At 36.3% G+C, this 24,951-nt stretch overlaps 1 protein-coding gene across 4 annotated transcripts in view; it reads right to left on the reverse strand.

Moving 5' to 3' along the window:
- The window catches only part of ADK (adenosine kinase), a 298,735-nt gene that overhangs the window by 156,863 nt on the left and 116,921 nt on the right, over positions 1-24,951 (reverse strand). For all 4 annotated transcript variants that reach the window (XM_052799044.1, XM_052799045.1, XM_052799042.1 and 1 more), the window contains one exon: positions 803-975. In XM_052799044.1, coding sequence (XP_052655004.1) covers positions 803-975 — 173 coding nt within the window. The remainder of the gene's footprint in view (positions 1-802; positions 976-24,951) is intronic.

The following is a 24,951-nucleotide window of genomic DNA, read 5'->3' on the forward strand; positions in this document are numbered from 1 at the left end:
CTAGTATCAGAAAATTTAGATATTGGCAGAAATCAGGAAAGGTTCGCGTGTGCTGGTAACATCTCAAGGTTAAGGCAGACCTGACTGGCTGGTTTTGAAACCTTTAAAAAGTCATGAGGAGGTAATCAGTAAAGAAGTAATACATAAGTTCAAGTGTTGTGGGTGGAGGGAGAAAGAAGAAAGCAAAGGGCCATGCTCAAGATAAAAAAGTAGCAAATGAAAACATGAAAGACAAAATTCAGAAGAAATTGTTAAGATGTAGACATACAGAGTTACAGCTATTAGATGAACATCTCAACAACTGAAACAGAAAAAAAAAAATCACTTTTTTCTTCCTCTTGTATAAAATCAAATGAACTTTTTCAATCAGGCTATATGCTGACACCTATCCTCTTTAAACACATTATCACCTGAAGTATATTCCTCATTTGCCAATCAAGTATATGCCTTACATGCCAATCAGCTTTCCCATATGCTGCATAAACATACTTGTTAACCAGTTTTTGTCTCCCACATATTTTCTCACTCCAGAGCAACTGGAAACTATAAAGTTCAGAAAGAAGTAGTATATTATTATCTCACACTTTTCTGCCGTAATAGAACTGCTGTTCTCTAAAAGTATATTAATACCACCCAGCCCCAACCTATGAGCCAGGCAGTCCTGTGTTGTCTCAAACCAGTGCTAATACTTCCTTTATCATTCAAATAACAATTTTTCAAGGCCAAATATTCCAAACAAATTAGGCTCCACATACTATGCTGAATGCATTTATATCTTCAGAAAATATCAAAGGCCCCTGACCTGTTATCACTAGTGATGCAGGCAGCACAGGTTCCTGTTGGTTCTTCACTCTGCTCATAGTAATGGGCATCCACATGAGCTTCCTCAGCCTTCTTCTTTAAGATCTCTCCAAATTTATCTTTGCCAATGCACCCAAAGAAAGTTGCAGCTTTGTAAGGGCTCTGAATCATCCACTGCAGATTGACAGGGAAAACAAACAAACAAACAAAACCAGATACAAAGTTAGCATGCCTGGTATATTATTTTTTGCCATTTTTTTCTCTCCACTTTCCATATTTAATTCTGTGCTTACAGAGCACTGTGACATACAGAACACTTCTATGCCTGAAGTAAAAAAAATCTGGTACATCAAGGAAGGGAAGGTCCAGCAAAGAATAAAAAATTTACCCTTAATGATCCCGCTAAGTGTTTAATACCTAATGTAAAACTTAAATACATATAGTTCACTATCAAATAAAGTAGATTAGTATGTTTTTACAAGGTATTTCAAAAGAAGTCCCTTGCTCAAAGGAGATGCCCCTACACTTACATTTAATCAAGCAACGTATGGTATCTTTAAAGAAAATTTGTAGAAAAGAAAAGACAAAAGAAACACCCCCCCACTCCACCCCCAAAAAACCCAGAGAGATAGCACGTAAGGAAAACAATACATTTGAGAAACCTAAGAGGAAACATTGTGCAACATTCACAATATATATAAAAATTAAATGGTACTGAAAATAACTATTTGTGTCTACCATTTAATTATATGCAAAAAAGGAAATGTTCCCCATTTACATTGTTAAACCACGCATGAAAATAGCTACCTCCAATTTTATTAAGAGCAGTTCTGTCACTTGAATTGTAAAGAAAGAGTGTAGCTGCACAGTGTTGCTAAGGTGCCAGATTATTTCATAAAGCTCCTCTTTTATTAATACAAAATATGTATCACTCAACTGTAAATGCAACTCCACTTTGTACTAAGTTAAAAAATAGCATTTAGCAGCACTGTAAATCAAAAGTGAACTAAAAAATCGTGAAGAACCAATCATAGGCCCTACTCTGCTGGTAGTGAGTCAACCAACTGAAGTGATTATAATTCACTCTAATTACAGTCAGAAAGCTTATCCACTCAATCTATAGTATGAATTAAAGGCTACATCAATTTACTGCTATACTAAAACCCTACTTATAATTGTTTCCTAATCAAGATTTAAATAAACGATAATGTCTCCATTACAAAGCAGCATTAATGGTAGCTGTGGGTTGTAGAAAAGTCAAGTAACTGAGTTGGAAATACATGCTTAGTCACATCTTTATTACTTCCAGCTCCAGAGGAGAGAAAAAAAAAAAAAAGAAAAAATCTTTAGTCATGTAAAAGTCTTCATTAATAAGGCAAAGGTGGACAAAAGTTGCAAGGCCTCTTTCCTGCAGTAATTTAATATATATAAAGTTTAAGTACAAAAAAGACTCTGTCGTCAGATGGTGGCAGCGTTCAATCTGTCATTCATGAAATGCACGCTACATATGCTCTGCTAATGTATTCCATATCACTCTAAATTAATATAAATTAAGAAAACCCCTAACAAGAGAATTCTCTATGATGTCCTTGTATTTTACATACATTTGCACATACATAATATGCATTTGCACAGTGTTCATTCAGGATGTCTTAGGAACAGTAGTCTTTTATATTTTGAGGTATGGTTAAGTAGAACAGATTATTTAACAAGACTAAAGATGTTGTGACTTACTGTAAGCAAATATGGAACCAATTTCCACACTGATAAGAACAGAAGTACCTGAAGCCTTGTGTCCCATGTTGAAAAGCATGCTTTACTCTCACAAATAACAAGAATTGATAGAGATCACTATGAACAGCATTTATCAAAGCATCAAACCCCAACAATTCTTCAAAAAACATAAGACTTCAAACTGCACCTTAGGCTTACAACATTTTATCAAATGACATAACTTTTCCATCCTTTATATATAAAGTCTGACAACATTTGGAGCAACAGTAAATAATATTTCACATCCACCTCGGGAAAAAGAATTTCTGTTCAAGTATCACAGTTTTGGCTATTGGCAGCAGCTCAGTTTGAATTCAGATGTGATACATGCCGTATATAACTGTCACAATCCTTACTTGAAATGTAAGTAAAGTTATTCTTGAGAATCAGGGGTCACGAGCTAGGATTTCTTGAGGTGAACTTCTGTACATTGTGCAGACTACTTCTATAAGCAATGGTTCTGCTCACACTCGTGATTATTTGAAACACAGGTTTATATGGTGGCGGAATACTCCCACTATATAGATATTCTTTTCATTTGAACATCTGAGCTAAGTTAGCCAACACTGAGGAAGATGGAAAAGTAGTTCAGCAGTGTTTCTGGAAAGATCCTCTCATCACAGATCTCCAGTTACAAATACTCCTAGCTTCTTGGAACTATCTCCCACATATTCCCACAATAATGGTGGTGAGGTGTTGCTAGTTGCAGAACTCCTCCAAACTGTTCCTCTTTTCCTCAGCTAAAAGGCTACATATTAGTAAAGGCAAAAAATGGACACCACATCACAAACCTGAAACTGAACTATAGAAATATCTCTGTGGTATCGCATTGAAGTTGCACCTAGTGGAATGAGTCACAGCAGACATTTTTTGCATACATGTGAAAAAGCAAGAGACAAAATAACATCTTCAAGGTAGACTCTGAAGTACTATTTAAAAAATTTCACCCTGGATTCGAGTTTAATTTTGAATAACCTGATATGGAAAAAACAGGCTTCTATGGGCTATTTCACACACCGTTGTTATTGTTGTTATTAGCAACATTTTGGCTAAAACACTCTAAATGGGAATGGGGGTCAGTCATCACAAGACATTTATCACCATGAAACAGTCATGCAGCATTATATCCAATATTAAATGAAGGCCAATAACAAACTGCACACATAAATGCAAATTCATTTTATAGATTTATGTGGAATACAAGATTTAATTGAATGAAAAAGACTCTAGACAGAAACGGAAAATGACCCAGCTCAGCAGGGACTAGCATAATGAGTTAATTATCTAGGGTTTGGCTAGGCAGTGAGGCAGCTATTAACTAACTGTATTGACAGTCTGGTCAGGAGAGGCTGGCACCTGGCCACACCATGAATCCTCATCATCACCCAAGGGAATCTGAGGCTGTTAATGGCCCAAAGACAAAAGTGTCAAAAGTAGGAACCTATCATGAAGGAGCAAGACAGCCTCAAGAGTGGGATACCACAAAGGAAACTCAAAATCTAGAGTGGTTTATGAAATCTAATGTGTTTCTCCATCCTAAAGTTTTCTTCTGTCAACGCAGCTTGGATATCAGTACACACAAGGACAAGCCCTGACCTTTTCAGCTAGGATAAGCATCCATGACAGAGGAAGGAGCATGGGAAATAGAACACTTTTCAGATGTTCTCGAGTTAAACAGATTGCATTTGCCTTACATTTTGCTGTACACAGCCTGGTAAACTAAATGTGTTTCTTGCCTTTAGTATAACTCTGTCTTAAAATTAGGCTGATTTCAAACTAAGCATCATCTACTATCAGATTACCCTATCCCTACAGGCACATTATTCCTTATGATCAAATACTGAAGCCAGCACTTCTAAAAGAGGCCAGCACCTTGGCCACTCAAGGATATATTAGAAGGTGACAGAACACTTCTCTCCTTATTTCCATGAGGCTAACTTGGGCTCACAGTAGTATCTGTTCAAGTGTTTTTTCATGATCAGAGTTAACAGGGTGAACTCTTTGGCATGCTTTAGCTATCAGAGAAACATAAGAACCTTTGTTCCAGGGAGTGGGTGGCAATTGCAGAGAATGGCATTGTCTTTTCTTGCAAGATGTTGGGACGCCAAGAAAACTTGGTAACAAGTAAAACTTCTGAAGACTCAATTGTGACTTTGTGAGACTGCTTGGAGTTAACTATGTTGAACTCTTTCACATCCGCAGGCTCACCTATCTCCTGCTGGTTAGCAAACGGCCTTGGAAACAACCTTTCCTCTGAGTTACAGAAGCACTTCTTCCAACACTAGAAGGGACTTGACTGATTGGCTACTCAATGCTGTCTTTTGAGAACAATATTCAAGATGAGATGACAGAGTTACCTGAATGGTACCTTACACCCAAAAAATAAAAAAATGCCCCTTCATACTATGTGAAAGAAAACTGGTGGTCTTAAAGAATTAAAGAAAGAAAGGGAGAGAACTGAGTTCTTTGCTTTGTATTTCCCAAGCTTATCCTATTTAGCTTGAGAATGCCATGCTTCTGCCACAGGGGCAGAGTCCAGTACCCCATATCACAACACTTGATCTGCATTCAAAGCTTTTCTTTGCTGTTCCTGCAAAGTTCAAAGGAGGACCTCTACTTGAAAGGCAAAAAGCAGCAAAACTAAACAGTTGATCTCATTTACTTTACTATTTCCAGTTGCAAAGATACTTCCCCTGCAAAAGAAGAGTTTGCTACTGCTGGGTCTCAGTACACAATCCTGTAAGACTTAAAAAGAAACTTCATACTAATGAAGCTTAAGACAGCTTTATAGCCCTCTGACTAAAACAAAAATCATTCAGGAATTATTTCATTTTATTCCAACTCTATGCTTTGTTGTAAGTGCCACTGTTAACTAGACAACGTCGATAATCAGAACAAGGAGTCTGACAAAGACTCTTGCTATCGGTCCCACATTGTTCTCCATCTGAACTCCTTAGCTCCCGAATTCTTTTTTAAAGCTGCAGCCAGTAGTGCATTTCCACATCTGTCAGTTGTCTTAAACTAACAATGCCAAAGCGTATGAAGCTTTGCTTAGACTGACATACCTTCTGCACATAGGAGTTTTCAGCTGTAGACTTGAATCCTAAATGCCTAGGAACTGACAACACAACAGGAAGCATTATGCCCCTTCACAGTGAAGGATCTTCAAAACTCATTAACACTGAATACAGACATCTGAAGTGCATCTGAAGTGCATTATTTGAAGCTGGACTCTTCTCTGCATGATCTGTCAAATCCGATCTTATTTTAAATTGCAGCTCACAGAGGAGAGGACTCCAAAGACCTAAAATTAGCTAAGACTTAACATGCTTGCTAAAATCTAAACAATGTTAGCAACTACTCATGAAGCACTCTTTTTTAGTAAATCAGAACAGAAACGGCTTCTTTTTATACAGTGCTATTTGGATTATCTCTTATTTTTATATTCTGGATTTTAAAATGAGTCCATTCACTTTTCAGAAGGTTTCACCAGTCTCTTGTACCCCTAGGACATGTTCCATCACCAATTATATACACAGTCCATTAAAAAGCTCTTACAAATATTTTTAGAAATATTTTAGATGCTAGAAGAAAATAAATCACATCTCATCTTAGAAAACCAGATAAAATGAGAAAAAGTGGGATCAAAAACTAAATCATTATATATACCTTAAAAACATGAGAACCTGACAATATGCAAAACAATCCTAAAAAAAGACATTAGTGCCACTGTTCCAAGTGAGCTTACTTATTTCTTGTGAATGATGTGATACACCTCAAGTACAACTAGAATGCAATATTCTGTTACCACTACATATATTATATCATTTAAAATTCCTACCATGGTGGGTTAACCCCAACCAGCAGCTAAGCCACCACCCAGTCACTCTCTCAATTCTCCCTCCTGGGGGCATGGGGGAGAGAATTGGAAGTGCAACAGTGAGAAAAAAAATGCATGCATCAAGATGAAATGATGCAAAGGCAATCATTCACCACCTCCCACCAGCAGACTGATGCCCAGCCAGTCTCCAAGCCATGGCTACCTTGGAAAAACTCCCCCTCCCTCCCTGCCCCCACCAGTTTTATTGCTGACCATATTCCATACGGTCTGGACTATCTCTTTGGTCAGTTGGGGTCAGCTGTCCCGGCTGCGTCCCTTCCCAACCTCTTTCCCACCCCGCAGCCTACTTGCTGGGGCAGCAGAATGAAAAAACAGAAGCGGCCTTGATGCTGTGCAAGCACTGTTCAGCAATAGCTACACATGCTGTGTTAAACAACACTGTTTTGGTGACAAACCTAAAACACAGCACCATACAGGCGGCCATGAAGCAATTTAACTCTGTCCCAAGCAGACCCAGCATACCTACTACAGAATCACTGTTATGAGAACACAGCATCAAGACCCTGGAAAACAGATGAGATACTACAGTTTTGTTCCAACATCTTTGGTATCTTTTTTCCTTTTCCTTTTTTTCATTGATCAACATTTAAAGATTGCAACAGCTATTATCACATAATGGCCATGTAAGAAAAAAATAGAAAAGGAAAAAATAAGCTTATCTTTATAAAAGCAGGCTTGCAAAAAGGAGCCCCATGTCCTGTACAGTAATTCTTCCACCATTAGCTGAAGCTGCCAAATCTTGCGTGAGGAAGCGATATTGTTAAAATATATTACAACACCCTCAAGCAACTTCCAGTCAAATGAGATAAAAGTGATAATATTTTTTAAAGGAAAAGACTAGCTAAAGCCTTGCACTGAGACCAATATCTAAATCTTATCGGGATTTGGTTCAACATGTACTATCCAAATCTCTGCACAGGAATATCTATTAGCTTTAGTGTGGCGCCACAAGTTACATTTTGCTATAGCTTTTCAAATTAAGATGTCTATCAAAACGTTAATCATCCAGGAGCAGTACTTCATTCACTTCTACATTTAAAAACACAAAGCTAACAAACTGCCTCTTAACAAAATCTGTAATACAAATAACTATTTTCAGTGCTGCTATTCTTTTGTATTCCATTTCCTATTCTTTACCTCTTGCTCTTCAATTGCTTTTCCGCTGTTTTATTTTTAATCTCGTTTGTAAGCTTCTTGCTGTACAAGGAAATACAAGCATATTTTCTGTAATTAAACATGTATTAGCCGTATTCCAAAGTTTCAGTGTGGCCAAAACCTAGCTCTCTCTTTTATTGCACCCCTTAAATGTTGGCCAGTCTAGGCACCTAATTCTAATATTCCTTACTCCATCACCCTATTATCCTGTATTTATAATGCTACAGTTTTGCCTCAAATACCTGAAGTGCTGCAGCCTCTCTTCTGAAGCTCAATATATGTTTCTGAGGCCAAAGGCAGAATGTCTCCTGCAAGATCTTACAAGGCACATAACTGAGACTGCAGCTGGCCTTGCATCCCTTCCCCATTTGAAGCACAGAACCTGAGACATTAACTACCTCCTCGTTGTTTGATCTGATGTGTCACTCCCTTTCCCTTTCCACAACATTAATGTGGTCCCTGCTCAAAACCAGGTAAAAGATGATACACCTACAAAACAGGGCTGGTCATGCCCGTTCTTTATCACTCAGATGACAGTTACATGAAGGGTATCACAACAGTAAGAATTCCAGGTTTACTTGGGAGTCTTCTGCAGCTGTTTCAGTGTATATAATTATTTATGAAGAAATTTGCTAATATTACAAAGCTATGTATGAGGTAAGGTTTAAGAGTATCTGTATCAGTAAAAGAACTCAAAGATAGTAACTTCCTTGCTGAACACTGTGTGTGAAACATAGCAAAGTGGCAAACAAAGTACAACACAAAAAAGTCTTGTTACACTCTGTCTAGAAGCTGTAGTGTTAAGCTGTTAATGGAAGCATATTAACAACATGAAAATGGAACATCATACTTGGGTACAGTTAGACAAACTCATCGGGCAACTATACGCTACTGTTAACCCTGCCTCAGCTTTCTCTACCTGTAAAGAATTAGCACTCGCTTCCTAGAGATATAGGGAAGACTGATAAGCATTTTAAAAATGCCTTAATGTGAAACACCGTATATGTATTTAAGTACTAACCTGTACGTGAAGTTGATATTGTTGCAAAGTGACATTTTAGGATATTTTGCATGTGCTTTTGCATATCTATAACCTCAAAACAAATCTTCCTTTTCAAAATGCATGCATATGTCACTCTCAGTCCCCAGCTAGATGATGTGCAGTCTCAATGAATACACCCACACTCAGAATGACAGCAAAAATTCCACAAGTGAAGAGACTTCTTTCATTGTCTGGCAGCACAGAATTCATAAAGCGCAAACTGTAAACAGCTGCCTATCAGCTTCTATCAGCAATAGTATCAAAAACAGATGGCAAAGGTCAAGTCAAAGTTTATTGACAATGATGAACTTTGACAGCCTCTATTAAATTACTTCTTCCTTTAAGGTGTATGTGATCAAAGCAGCAGAGAGATTTTCACTCAGTCACATAACAAGCTATTTGTTGAGATTGAAACATCTGGTCAATATCTTCTAACACTGCAATTTCATGCACAGTTAGCAATAGGGTACATTTCTTCTCTTCTTCTTACAGGGTCCATAAGGGTGGCACATATGGCCGATCATTTCATTCAAAAAGGTTTCAATTCCAGGCATTACATACAATTGTCTCTATGCTTTATAGTATTTTAAGTCTACCTACCATCGTTTTCCATCATCACTGCTGTCTGCTCTACTTGTTGCTATAAAAGCCCACAGATATGACAGAGCACTTAAAGCTTAACAGCTTTTGACTACTGGAGTTAGAAGGCAGTTAAGGCAAGGGAGTTTTTAAAGTGGCAGGTCTTCAACTATCTGTTGACAAGAATTCCCAATGCATTAAACTATTTACCAAAGCTCTAGTAACACAGATTATAATTTTTGTTGTAATAGCAAACCCTTCATTTATGAGGCATTCCCAAGCAATTAGAGATCGCCCTTTTTTCTAATTTATAAATTACTATACATTTTACACACATAACATACAACATACATTTCAAGTGAACGTGTGAAAATTATAAGAATTTGATGAACCATAATCCTATTTCTCAATCTGAAATAGCAAGAAGACACAAAATGTTATCTATCCCAAATGCTGAGAAATGCTTGCCTTTAAAATTATGCATCTGTGTTGCCACAGCAACAAGTAGGGGGTAATGTAAAATGTACTTCATCCTTCCATTTCTAAATCCCAATCTTTTTGGTCAAAAGAGAAAGAAGGGCTAGTTGCAAACATGCCTACAGAAAGTACATTCCAAAGAATTTTCAGTTAGTATTAAATAATCTCCATTTTTATTCAGTTAACAGTTGATTTCCACATCTCATTCCCATACTGGCTGACTCCAAATAGTATCTGAACCTTAAAATTTACCTAGCAGTTGTAGGAAGACATTGACTCTAAAACTCCGCAATATAATTATGCATCTTGCCCAGATGCTGCACCAAAGGCAAAACAGAGGGGTGGGCAGAGAAGGGAGAAGGTAGATAATCTCCATGTGGGAAAATCTACAAAGTGCTTGAACAGAGACATCCCTCAGAGATGTCACTGAAGATGCCTGGGCATCTGGAGAGTGTGCTGACTTTCAGCACTATGGCATTTATACAGTATTATCTCATTGTTCTGAAGGAATGGGGTATGTAACCTAGACTTTAAAAAAAAAAAAAAAATCAGAATTGTCCACTAGAAACTGATGGGTTTCATATAAATGTCAGGATATGGCTTACAGGTAACAGAACATGTTTACAGGTTGTAAACATGAGCCTAAATAAGAGCCTGTCACACCATGCCACAAAGGCAGACAATCAAGTCAGGAAAGCAACTAATTAGCTGTCACTTAGCACTAACAGCATTGGTGTAGAAATTAAGTAGTTAGCTGGATTCTAACTGTTTTCTCATAGGAGTGCAAAGGAGGAAATGTTCCAGGAGCTCCAAACAAGTTCAGAAGTGACAGGATTAGCACTATTAAATTGCAATCTTTTTTCAAAGAAACCCGCAACAACCCCACCCAGTTGCAAAGGGTGTAAATTCAGCCTAAACTTTATTGTATAGGTACAGCAAGGCTTATAGCATTGTGGTGGAGCATTCCACGTAAGCTGGTAAGGAGTTTATTTCTTCCAGAGTTAATAAAGAAGTTTCTCCAGACAAGATTAAGAGAAAGAAATTAAAAAAAAAAATAAATCTGGTGTCTCTCCTTTAACTTCACTTTCTCTCACTAGACTAGGAGCCCTCTGAATGACCAAGACGAAACTTTGGAAAGGTGATATTAGGCTTTGAGTTGACCCCATTAGGAATTAATATTTCAGGATTGGCCTCTCCTAAGTGTTATCCCGTATACTCCATCCACAGTTGCACGTGGAAATGCCCTCCCTCCAAGGTTCAATATTCTTAAGGAATGATCCCTCTTCTAAGGAAGAAAAATGTGAACGAACCGAAAAATTACTGCCTTAGGACAGGCAAGTCTCAGAAAAGTCTCTGGATTCCTCACGTGTGACTTCCCACCACATTTAGTTGGAAATGCTCTATGCTCACCAAAGACTGTGACCGGCACACAGACCAGGCCGAGATTCCAGCGGAATACTGGATCCACAGCGTGCATCTGAACAATGATTTGGAGGAGAACTGACACATGCTCTCGCAAAATAATAAAAGTAATTGTCATAGTATTCCCAATAGAAGTACTCACTTCCTCAAAATCATAATGTTTTATGTTACTGAAACAAATCCATTATTATGTTTATTGCTATGTGTACAAACATTGGTGCCCTACCTTTAACAGTTCAGAAAGGAACAAGAAACTTTGGATGAAGTATATACTTCCACATTTCTAAATTACCTTTCAGCTTCTTATTCCAGTACCAACTAGATACAGGATCAATACAGAATATTAGCTGCAAAAGAAGTATTTATTTCTTATTGTTTCTTGCTTACTGACATCAAGAAGTCTGGACAAACTGCTGTTGCACGTAACACTCCGTTTGGTCAGTTCTTCTGCAGAGATGATTCAACAGGTCTCAAAGTTCTCGGTCCCTGCGCCCATACCCTGGAATCCCCCTGCTCACCCACGGAAAGCCGGACGCAGTCGGAGCACCCGGGACTGCCCACGCACACACCAGCCACCCGTGCGGTGCATAGGCAGGAAGCAGGTGTGCTGTACCGGGCACCCTCTGTGCGCGCTGCACGGCTCTGGCTCCCTTCTCCTCCCCAGGACTTCTGGGATGAAAATTTTGTAGCCCAGTGCAGAGAACTTCTTCAAGCCTCTGTGTCAGATGCTTTTGCTAACCACTTAGGGGGGAGAGAGTATGCTGTTCCTCTACAGTAGTTAATATTATCCACCCATGCAAATAGATGGTTTTTATTCTATTCGCCAATAACTGAATGGCAACGATCTTATTTTTCCTGTTTCTTCATTTCTTAAGCATATAAATACTGTATCGTATTTGCCCCAGCTCACAAGAATCACTTTTCCCCTTGCCAGTTTCATCTGTAACGCCTTTAGATTTGCTGTGGTGGGATGAAAATACCTTTGTCAAAATAATTTAAGAAGGCTTCTATTTGCCATAAACTCTAAAGACACTCCATTCTGATTCCCAAGATATCAAACAAAATATTATAACTTTTGATTACTTTTAAACTGATGTACTCCTTCCTTCATGGTAATTTTTATATTCGATAGTAACAAATGTTAACTTTTTTTTTTTCTTAAATTTTAACAAAATGTATGACAGAAGTCACGTAAAATTATGTGCAGTTGAAAGCAGCGTTTGGCACTACCTGAATTTCTTGGCACATAGCTCAAACGCTCTAGTAAGTTCAAATAATTTTCACAGAAGAGATAATTTAGTCACCAAATCCTGTGTACTTCTCAAAAAGAACTGCAAATTGCTCTTAAATTTGTTTTCTCCTGAATTCAGTCATGGTTAAGACACTCGACACTTGACTCCCATGATCAGCTCAGCCTCAGCACTAACTCCCAGACCTAATTTGGCAGAAGTGGAAGGCAAAGGAAACCTTACGTTTACTAGAATGCTGGGTTTGATTCAAAAAAGAGTCAACTCTTTTACTGTTGGCTTCAAAAAATCACAGGGCCTGATGAACTTCACTTTCTCTTTTGTACAACAGGAATTTTTTTTTTCAAACTCTAAAATCAAAATTAACAGAAAGAAGAAATATGTACACGAAACACTAAGGAGAAGATGCTTTGCTGACAACTGTACAGCCTTGATCCACTTAATATTCTTTGAGTAAGGTGTATTTTGAAGTTAATGATTTCCTTTTCCAGTTTCCTCTGAGAAGCTGGAAAGCCCAGAACCAATTGTGATCTCAATTAATCCAGTTTTATATTGATGTAAATTTATTCACTTCAATAGTTGTGTATGATTTATGCAGATGCAAATGAAATAAAATCAAATCCATACCTAGTATGACTCTGTATATATTATCCTTTCATTTGGTAATTAATTTTTTATTTTACCTAAAGAAGCATCTGCAAGTATGCGTGTATAGCTTCATTATTTCAATGTTTTAAAAACCCCTCCAATATCATCGTCTAAAATGCATGTATTGACCACTGTTAAACTATAATAGTTAAGATAAGAAGATCTATGTCAGGGATTGACATCCAGTGCAGGAGACACTTAAAGAGTACCACTTGAATTGCTTCAAGTAAAATAAGGAAAGAATGTCTTATCTGCATCAAAGCATGTGCAACAATAAAATGCCAAATTTTGAAAACCAACAATTTATGAAACAGAATATGGAGTATTGTCTCTTTCCTTTTTTTCCATGAACATGGCAAACCAAGAATAAATTATAACTGCAATTCCTGTAAGGTTAAGAAACTATAGTAATTTGTTTTTAAAAATAGTAAATAGAACTTCACTTTAAAAATATGTTTTCAATACAGCCACCATCCCAAAATATTCAAGTTGCAGGAACGGCTCCCTAAGCATCTTACTTGTGTATTCAGATTTGCTGAAGATCAGGTGAATCGCCTGTCAAATCACTCAAATACCATAAACCACTAAGTGACCACAAGTGACTCTCACAAAAACTTAGTGATAGGCATTTCAGTTCAGTCTTATGATCCTACTGGTAACAAGAACCTTTAGATATGGACAAAAAAAGCATCTCTGCAAATGTGCTTATCTTCTATCCCCCAAATTCACATATTTAGGATCTTCTCATTTAATTTTTTTCTGTATTTTGGAATGCTTGCTATTGATGAACGTTGTACTGTCAGGATGAAATGCCAATTCACAACTTAATTTCAAAAGGCAAGAGCTGGAATAGCTACCACTGAAGAAAGGAAAAAAAAGAATCAAAGAACAGCCAGAAGGAACTGCTTTCCAAAACATACTCTAGGACCTTTTTGTTCCTACTAGCATCATAACCAATAACTGTTAAAAAAATATGTATAAAACTAAATGAAAAATCTTGTGGCCAAAATTTGGTGTGATACACTCTTGGCCTGTACGTGTCATAGAGGATAGTCAATGCTATTAAATGAGACAGAAATCTTTAGCTGATGCATTAGGAATACAGTAACTTTATTAATTGTTATAAACTTGGATTTTTTTCCCTCATGGGCAATTCCAAACATCCAGAATTATCTGCTCTTCTTTATAATAAATCTGTCATAAAATATCTCCATCTGAGCACATACAATAGTCCATTTACTTTTTAAAGAGATATTTTTATGTATGTTTTATAGAAGAAGACAACGTAAAATAGTCTAAACAATGTAATTCAACAATCTCTGTTGTTTTCTGCTCAGGGGCATTTACTGCTTTCAGCAGCATCAGGCAAGCCAACAATCCCCTATCTTGCTTGCACTGGCTGCAGGATATGCTAATTGTGAACCCTGAAGATCCAACGTATTAGACAGCATGTACTTAATCTGAAACCCTAACTGCATATCTGCTAATTAACGTGGATCTAAAATTATCATATTATTACTTTGGTATTTTGTATAATCATTTTCTGTACAGCACAAAATCTATCATATTGAAAGTGCACAAGTATAAATGTATTTAACTTAACATCTAAGGAAAACTAAAATCAAGTGTTTTCAAACTATAAATATCTTGGGATATTTTCCTTCTCAGAAAGATAAAAACTGCAACATAATTTTAGGGATTCTTTCTGGAGTTTTTGGATATTGTCATTATTGTTAGCTGTTCTACTAATGTTAATTACATCATTACATGATTTCCAATAGATAACAACTTGTAATTCCATCTACTTATTCTCTATAGAGGCAGAGGAACACAGTAGATTAGGAGGCTGTCAAGATGATAAAATGACATCGAATGCAAATTTGTATTTGTAATACAGCATGCAAGATTTGGAAATGCTACTTAAAACAGAAGCAGCAAACTAGCTTCAGGCACTAAATGTATGCTTCAGGCAGCGAATGTATGAAAAAATGCTAATACATTAGAATATCTGAAGCAACAACAACAAAAGATTCTATCTACAATAAGAAGAGAATCTGTCAATAAATCAACTGAAAGATAAGGACAAGTATCAATATTAAAACACTCACCAGTTATAACTGGTATAACACCGTTTCTCTTGACGCAAAAGCTAACAAGTAATGATATAAAAGGTTAACTCATTAGTCCTTACTTTTAATTTTCCAGAACAAATTCCTAAGCCTTTCAGATACTTTTAATCTAAAAGCCAATTTTCTGCACATATTTATATTGATGGAACCTGACTGATATCAGTGGGATTACACCAGTATGGATTAAAAGAGAATTTGGTCCTATTATCTTAATTCTGGTAAGTTGTTAGTTGTTGTACACAGTATATGACTATTCAAGACTAAGTCCTCAGGATACAAATACATTGCTCTATTAGTGGGCTGTGAGGCCATTTATTAACTGTGAAGCAATTTGAAACTGAACAGACCAGATCAATGCTAGACACTGTTATGAAAGTACGGCCTCCGCATATGATTTTAAAGCCAGCATCAATACTTGTTATTCCTAAAACACAAACACATTTCTTTTTACCAGTTTAGGTATAAAAACTACTTCTATAAAACCAAAGCAATTTAATATTAAAAAGAGCAAGCTGAAATAAAGTTAGAATGTCCAGGTGTTAACAAAAATTATTTCTGCAGATCCATTATTTTAACAATGTTAAAAGCATTCATCCCTTTATTAACATGACATAACCCACACTCTGGGAAATGCTGTAGAGTTTTGACAAGTTATCCCAATTCTTTTTTTTTTGTATTGAAACTAGAGAGGGGGTTGGTTTGTTTTTTAATATTCTTATTAATATGGCAATGTGATTACTCTTATTTCAAGACAGCCTAAAACAGGACTGGACAAATTGTTACTGAAGGCTAAAAGCAGCCTACTACTGGCCAGTGGCAGCAAGCCATCTTTGTAGATATCCAGGTTTATAACACATATATTCCCATACTTACACTTTATTGTACCACATATCAATGTACAGGGGTTGCCCTGTGGACATGTATTAAGAGATGGCCAGGATGGGCTCTCTCTCTAGGGTCTCACTCTCTAGGGAGAAGGTATGGATTGTGTACTGCCACTTCATCACATCATCTGACTAGGGGCTAGTTACTATCACCGCCATTGCTTCTATTTTTATAATTTTTATTTACCCTTTCTTTTGCCTTTTTTAATTTTACTATTATTTTCCAGAAAACAAATGTAGCTGTCACATAAGGATAGACTGATTTTTGAGAGGCTGAAATCTGTTATGCTCTAGGTTTCACATTGCAAGAAATTTCAGAGGAGCAAGACCACAAGCATCAACTTCTCAGAGGGCCTGAGGCGTATTTACAACATTTAAATTTAGCCTAACAAAGCTAATATTTCTCCTGATGAGATGCAACATGGTGATGAAGATTCTTCATTTTCAGACCTCTCCAGTTTTCTCCTGAAAGTGCACATCCACTTAGATTTTCGTATACAGATTCCATATAGCAGACAAGAATTTTCTTTCCTCATTCTATTTTATGGACCACTTAACAAATCCATGATTACTTTTAGATCACTTGAATACCCATAGACAAACAGGAGGCAAATACTAAGCAATAGACTCCTTCAAAGGGTAGGTTAGAAATGAACCCAAATTCAGTTCAAGTTGGCATCTTCAGTAGCTGCTCCTATTCCACCACCACCCCAAACACAACAGAAAGTTACAAAGGAAACTAGCATTACCAGCATACAGCTAACCTTTGTTAACAGACCAGTGTGTCATGCCCGGTGTGTCTAAATCCAGATTTATCAATTCTCCAGGTTGCTCCCTCAAAAAAGAGAAATAATTGCCATAGTGAGGATTCCATCTAGATTTAGCGATACTAAAAGCTTGCCCTTTGGCAGCAATGATTTTGATGAGTTACCTCTCTACAACTGAGCCCCAGCACCAGCATACTGTCTTCTAGAGATTTTTACACACAAGCCAAAATAAACACTTTATTTTCCAAAATGTATTTGTTAAAATCCCAGTCTAACACAGTATTTTAACATTTTGGAAAGTTTATGGCGACAAATGTAGGAAAACAATGTTGTTACAGTCATTCCTGCAATTAAATATGACTTACAGTATAATCCTGTCAACTTTTTCTTTTTAAAAAAAAATTTTCCTCCCCTAAAAGCCAAAAGTAGCATTCCTAAGTCAGGGAACTGTATCTAATTTCCTTGCTAATCCATTACCCATTTTAACAATTGCTGAAGTCTGAACAAAAGATAGCAATGTTAAAAAAAGAGAGCTAGAAATACATCAAAACGATTATCTTGGACTGTTTCAGAATTAGGTTTTAAAAAGACAACAACTTTACAGTTGTGTAGGCTGCACATCCAGAAGATATTAACGTAGAAAGCTGTAAAAATCCTTTCAACCCTGACCTTACCAGAGATCACAGACATAGCAAACTCCAGGTGTTACAACATTAAGCTAACCCCCCACCCCCCAAAAAAACCCCCCAAACCCTCAACAACAAAAAACCCACAACACTGATACAGAAGTCTAAGCTTATTTCTCAAATGCTTTAGACTCCTTAAAAAACAAAACAAAACAAAAAAACCTCAAACACAAACCCCTTCTTAAATTGTTACTAAACTGTCAGTCCACACCACTGCCAGTTCGTACATACCATGTTTAGGATTAGCAGATTGCATTCCTGTACACTGAGAAAGAACTAAAACAGAGAAAAGAAAATTCAGAGAAAATTCTACAGCACAGCAATGAATTCTGACAACTGGCAGTGTGCAATGATGGATCCCACTTAGAGAGTATTAAGAAGTTCTATCAAGTATGTAGAAATCAGCCGATTCATGGAATTCAGAGTTTAACACTGCACATGAAATTTCTGTTAAGAGAAAAATCCAGTGTTTTGGTAAGATGTAAACTACCTTAAAATAAGGAAGCAATTATAACTACACTGCACATATGACTGAGCATTATACAGTCATTCAATATTTTATTTTGTCACTTTCTTTATTGTAACATACAGCTATCGTACAACAAACTTTTTATGGCAGGAGAGTACTTTTTGCTCACTTACAAGCATGTTACCAGAAGATGACATTCACTTAGCTGATCTCCGCAGTAAAAATCTTATTTTTCTGTCTGGGAGAGCACATCACCCCAAAACTTCCTACTGTATCTACTTGGAAAGCGATCACAAATTGTTCTCCCTTGAACAACCTATTATTCCAAAACAAGGTCTCCTTGAACTGTAGTAATGAAACAAATGTACCTGGAAGAAAATCAAGCTACTGTTACTAGTACATGGGTAAAATTTGTTCAGTCAATCACAATAAATTGTTCCCAGGTATGCGTATAAAACCTTGCTGCTTCCATCAGAATACATAAAATCATTGTCTTCAGCATACCCCTAGAAATTTAAATGAAAGGTAAGTGTTGATAAGCAATTATGAAGCAATTTTCCATTTGTATATTTTGTACCAAACTCCAGTGAAAGCCTAAAATTTGGTTCAGAAAAGATGGCAGATAATAAACTACTTTAACATTTACTTCACTATCCTGTAAAGTGTCATACCAAAAAGAAAAAAGATTCTGCTTACTCAAAATTGGCTAAAATAATATTCACCTAAACCAAACAATAAATACTATATATGCAACCAGTATTATCTGTAATATTTATTGTGTTCTCAAGGCAATGTCTACCACAAGGCTCAGTAAAGATGGAATTGCACCTTGTATTTGGAAAACAAAATTACTTCTTCCAAATACGCAGTCTGAGAGCTGGATCACTCAGTGAAACCTTCTACATTCACACTAACAGGAGCTCCAGTTATCTGCAGTCTTCTGCACAAATTGTAGGGTGTTGTATCATATTGTGGTTTGTTTGTTTGTGGTTTTTTTTTTTTTTAAAAAGCCGCTCTATCTACAAGCCCAATTTTTTCAGATCATCACAGCTGCACTCAAGGCAGCATTGACATTTTTTTCAGACACTACTTAAAGTAGCAGATGCATGGTGGAGAGAAGAGCAGGTTACAAAATCTTCAGAACAACCAAAATAAGTTTCTGTTTCATAGTCAGGCCTAGAATAGAGCCAAACAGAATAGAGCTTAAGAACTCTAACTATCCATAACTATCCGACTCAACATACAGAGAACAGAAAAAATGAACACAACACTATTAACACCAAATGGAGCAGCAGAAGAGGTTTGAGTATATAACTCAGTGGTTCTCTTTAATTAAAGTTCTCAAACTATTTCAATGAGTAATTCTTCATGAGGTTACTATAATCACGTTAGATGTCAAAATGGCTGGCAGAAGCAAGTCAGATTTTTCTTTATAAGTGAACTTCAATAAAGCTCTCATTTCACCTTATTTAATTGCACAAATAAAATATGCTCCTTTTACACCTCACAGAATCAGTAATGGAATTCTGCTTTTTTGTCATGCTATACATTCACCATAATTGTACAGCAAATATCCAAAAATTAACTGATCTAATAGCTCTGCCTTGGCAAATCAATAGGGTTTTGCACAGTACAAAGTAAACTAGTACATCACTCAAATACTTTTTTTCCTTTGAGTCTAATGATCACATTTCAGTAACCAATGAACCAAACACAGCTCAATTAATTCCTTTACTGCATTAAGAAGTTATTCTTCTCTTGACATTCAGGCATAACTGCCATTAATATTAATGGGAGTTATGCATGTTTATCACAGTGACAACAAACTCTTTCAGATACACAGTATAGAGTCTGCAGGCAAGTGTGAAGATCCTTTGATAATATACCATACTTCCCGACTCCAACACAGAAAAGCTGTATGCTTCAGAAGCTGAACTATTTAGTCACATCAGAGACAACTCTAAGTGGGGATAGTCATTGTAACTGCTAGAAACTACTTCTGTTTGCTTGTTTTAAACAGCTTACTTCTTTAATTTGAGGGTCATACAGAAAAACACTGAAGAGGAGAAATTCTTTCTTAACTTTGAATGTGTTAAGCAAATGCAACTTGTAACTTTAAAGAATAGGAAACAATCATATAATGGGACAAAAGTTCCAGGTGGGTGGATCTGTAGTTCTGAGGAACAAATAAACAGTGCAATGTACCAACAGAATAAGGTCTTGGGGAAGAGGTGGAAGTGGTGTTGGGGGGAAGAAGCCACAACGGTCTACAATATGAAAAGAACATTGCGTAGATGAAGATGTTATAATGTTCTACACACTAAAATAATGAAATTCACAAGTTTGTCACTGAATTTAACTTGGCTAACGGACAAGCTTATCTGCAACTACCCCATTTTTTTTAATCTGTAATTTATGCTGTCTTTTTCTGAATTTATTATTTCTTCAATCTAGAATACTGGGCAGAGTAAAACAAAGTTATATAGAGGGTGAAAAACTGTGGCTTTAGATTTCTTGAATTTAAGTTTTCAGAATAAATTAAACCTAATAAATTTTTAAATACTTCATAAATACTGTGATACTCATGTTCAATTTTAGCACTACAGTTTGTATTATCTAAACTTAAGTTATTTTTAAAACACTGAATAGAAGACTGGATTCTTTCAGCTACAAAAGAAAAGTTTCTTTGAAAGACTGCCAAAAATACTTTTATAGCTGATATGTAGCTGACACGTTAACTTGCTAAATGTTTGTGGAAGTACTAATGACTAAGCAAGGGATATCAAAGACAGTGAATAAAAGAACAAACAGCTGCCAGTACTTGGCATTCCATTCTGGTATCATAGCTAATATGATTGGCAAAGGAAGTTACACCTACTTTATAATAATAATAATACTACATTTGGCAAAGACTTCTTAGATGGAAGTATTCCAGCACTCAATTTTCCGAAAGGTGTTGTATGATTCATTAGAAAGATCAAAATAAAATATACTACTACTGTAACTGCAATACTGCAGAGAATTATAAAAATAATGCATCCAGATCAGCAGTCTGCTAAGATATATAATTAGTATTATTTTCACACTGATATACTTTTTACTATCATCACATTGTGACGTGGTTGAAAGCATTCAGTTAAATACATACGAATGTCCAATTGACTTGGTGCTGAACATTTTACTGAAGAGTGTCTTTTTGGATACTATGATAGCATAAGAGTCCAATTTTAAATAACCCATTCTACATTAGTAATGATAGGAAATATTAAAAATTTCAGTTGACTATCCACTGAAAAAGCATGGAAATTAACATTTAAGAGCCACTTACAGCTTTGAAAATCCCCTGAAAGATCGTAAGTTTCATTTAAAGCCAATAAAACTTGGAGTTTCTAACTTACTTTTACTATTGGTCTAGTAATTATTCTACTATACTCAGTGTAAAATGGAACTCTACATGTTTATGATGATCAATATTTATCTTATGTTAATTCTTCCCCAGTATGTTAAACTTTAATATATCTTTGCTTATACCTTCAATATTTAACAGATTTCAAGTACTGATTCTAAACTGTTACAGTAAGTGATTTTTTTAAAAAATACTGGTTTCAGAATATGTAGAAAGTTGTTGCAAAACAGTTGCTTACAGAATCATTATTATGCAAGTATCGTCATAAAACAGAAAAGATTATGCAAAAATTGACCTTAAATCAGGGTTACCAAAGATATTAAATTAGTCAGATATAATTGGTTTAAGAGAGTAGGATAATGTAAGTACAAATGATATAAAATGACCACTTTCAGATAATACAAGGAGTTTGTTTTCAGCAGGTAAACACATATACTAAAAATTATTCACATAAAAATCATATTTTAAAAATTAAACTTTTAAATTTTGAAAGTATTACTTTAAAAATCTGAAAACTGTAGTTTAATACGCTGTCGTAAAGTTCACAAAATAATGCTTCCTTAAATCCTTCTTTGTGGAACTTATAATGCGGATGAGCATTTGGAAACACTGTCTTTAGTGGTTTTGTCTAACTTACAATATAAATAGAATCACAATATCATAAATATTTCAGTAAATGCACAAACTAAAATTCCCAGGGCAAAACATTGTTTCGTGTACTTAATTGTCAATACCTTCCTGTTAGGAAGCAAGAGTCTAGGGATCTATTACCCACAAAAGCACTATCGTCCCAATGTGCTTAATTAGCTTTTGATTGGGACCAGACAGGACAGTAATAATGAGCTATGTATATTTATTCTACTTCAGTGTTTGTACCATGCATGTTTACTAATGTAAGAATTGATAAAATGATAATTCATATTCAAACACAAGGCACCAAAGGAAATGGGAGACAGCTTTACTCCTTGTTGAACACACATAAGGAAACAAGTCAATCCCTCTTTTCATTAAGAAAAATGGCCAGGCTCCCTCTTGGATAAGGAAAAAGCATAGTGAGTTTACAGCAAAGGACTTGACTTGGTGTCTCTGGAAGACTTTGCAGGGTACACTAACTCTAATAATGACTCACCTTCACGGAAAAAGTTGGCTAAGGGGAATCTGATGTGCAGCTCTATGCGATGCAGTGAGGGGTTGTCAGCAGCTCCCCATCACTCACCCTATCTTACTCCGATCTTAGCTGCACACTCCCATGTGCCTATCTCCTGCCAGATCCAGCAAGAGCTTCCTGGGCTTCTCCCACAGAAGCAGCAACCACCTTATGGACATGTATTTACATAATACTGTGCCCAACAGCTGCCTGAACTTTGCTTTCCTGCTAGTTTTCACCTACACTTCACATACCTTGTTTTCCAGCTTTATTCCAAAACTGCAGCACAGCATTATAAGCATTTTGGGTAGGAAGGCACATAATTTCAAGTGGCTGCTTTATAATGAGCATTCTAAAATAAAAGCCATGTTCACCTGCTCCACCAACTTCTTGACCACCATCCCATACCCTCAAAAATCAGAGTATTTTCTGAGGTAATTTCTTTAACTTTTAATTTTTTCTTAAAATTTGTCTTAAATAAACCAGTAAAGATTTTACACCACACACTACCAAGTTTTCATCTCTGCACTTAGGAAAGCTTTGGAAGTGTTTGCCTCCAAAACAGATACATAACAACTCATTACAGGATAAAAATTATGTTTCAGATCGAAAACTTAAAAAAGAGCAGAATTCTACTAGGGAAAACAATCAATCTCTCATTTAATTAAAACTACTACAAATTTACATAGTTGATGAAGTAAGGGCATGGAAAATATGCACAAAGAATTTTTAGCATAGCTATTGGAAACATGATCAAGTACCTCAAGTACCATTTCTTATAGAAAATGTCTGCTTCAGAGACTTACAGCTTTTTGCCTGCAGGTATTAATTGCCATCTATAAAAAATTATAGGATACAATAGATTGACTACTGAAACACCATGTATTGCAAACATGGGGATCAAGAAAGAGTTCTTACATTTAAGAAAAGGGAAAACATGATATAGATAACTGAAGATGTGCAATGTGACCTCAACATCATGCAAGATTTTAGGCACTCTTCTTGAATAGTTGAATGAAACATATGGAGGTAAAAGTGGGGAAAATGCCACATGGACTTCTGAAGGGTAGATTATGCCAGACAAATCTGACATTTTTCTTTGATATTTAATATATCTGGACTTGAGTGAAGTATTTGATTTAATGCTGTAGAGGAAACTATTAATGAAGCTGCAGAAATGGAAATTAGTAGTACACAAATCCCAGGAAAGTAATAGGCAATGGTGCCTGGCAATGGGTTATGCTGAAATAGGGATCATCAGGCTTCAAGCAAGTTAACGCTGGAGCTCCTCCAGGATCAGCCCTAGGACAGATCTTATAAAACACTAATGACAGACAGCACAGAACAGTGCTAATGAGATTTGCTTACAAAGAAGCTCAATAGAGAGGAAAAGCAGAAAACCTTACAGAGGAACCAAATTACTTCAAGAACTATTCAACTGTGAAAATGAAAATAGTATGAAATGCTTTAGCATGAAATGCAAGATCACATATTCAATGCCCGATAAGTTGTTTGGGTTTTTTTTTTTAATATAAAGATAGGGGCTTATTTGTTGGAGAAAGATCTGGACGTGATAATTGATCACAACCTGACTTAACATGAGATGCCTTAAAAGACACTATTTTTTTAATTAAGAAAAAACAAAAAGCATTTCCCATATAGACAGTGAAACATTAAGTCCATTGTAAGAATCTTTGTTATGACCACAACCAGAACACCTTTTGCAGCCTGGTCACTGGTTTCAGAACAGAAAAATAAAAATTGAACAGAACAGTAAGATCATGAGAATGAAGAGAGTATAAAGGGATCCTAAAATAGTTCAGCTTTGTATAGCTTAATAAAACAAAGGATGACAAAGATTGTATACATTAGACTATACATCCTTCTACAATGAGATTACTAGCTCAGTGAATGAAGGCAGAGCAAAGGATGTTGTTCATCTTGACTTCAGCAAGGCTTTTGACAGTTTCTCTCAGAACATTCTCAAACGATGATGTATGGCCTACATAAATGGACAATGAAGTGGACTGAAAACCACCTGAACTGCTGGGCTCAAAGGGTTGCGATCAGCCCAGTAAATCCAGCTGGAGACCAGTCACTGGTGGTGTACCCCAGGGACTGATCCTGAGGACAATACATCTTCATTAATGACCTAGATGATGGGACAGATTGCACCCTCAGCATACTCGCAGATAATACAGAACTGTGAGGACTGGTTGATAGACCAGATGGTTGTGGGGGACTTCGACAGGCTGGAGAAATGGGCCGAAAGGAATCTCATGAAGTTCAACAATGGTAACTGGAAAGCCCTGCACCTGGGGAGGAATAACCCCATTCACCAGGACAGGTTGGTTGGAAAGCAGTTTTGCAAAAAAAGACATGAGGTCCTAGTGGACAAGAAGTCAAACATGACCCAGT

Source organism: Harpia harpyja, chromosome 10, assembly GCF_026419915.1.
Source record: "Harpia harpyja isolate bHarHar1 chromosome 10, bHarHar1 primary haplotype, whole genome shotgun sequence".
NCBI classification, from domain to species: domain Eukaryota; kingdom Metazoa; phylum Chordata; class Aves; order Accipitriformes; family Accipitridae; genus Harpia; species Harpia harpyja.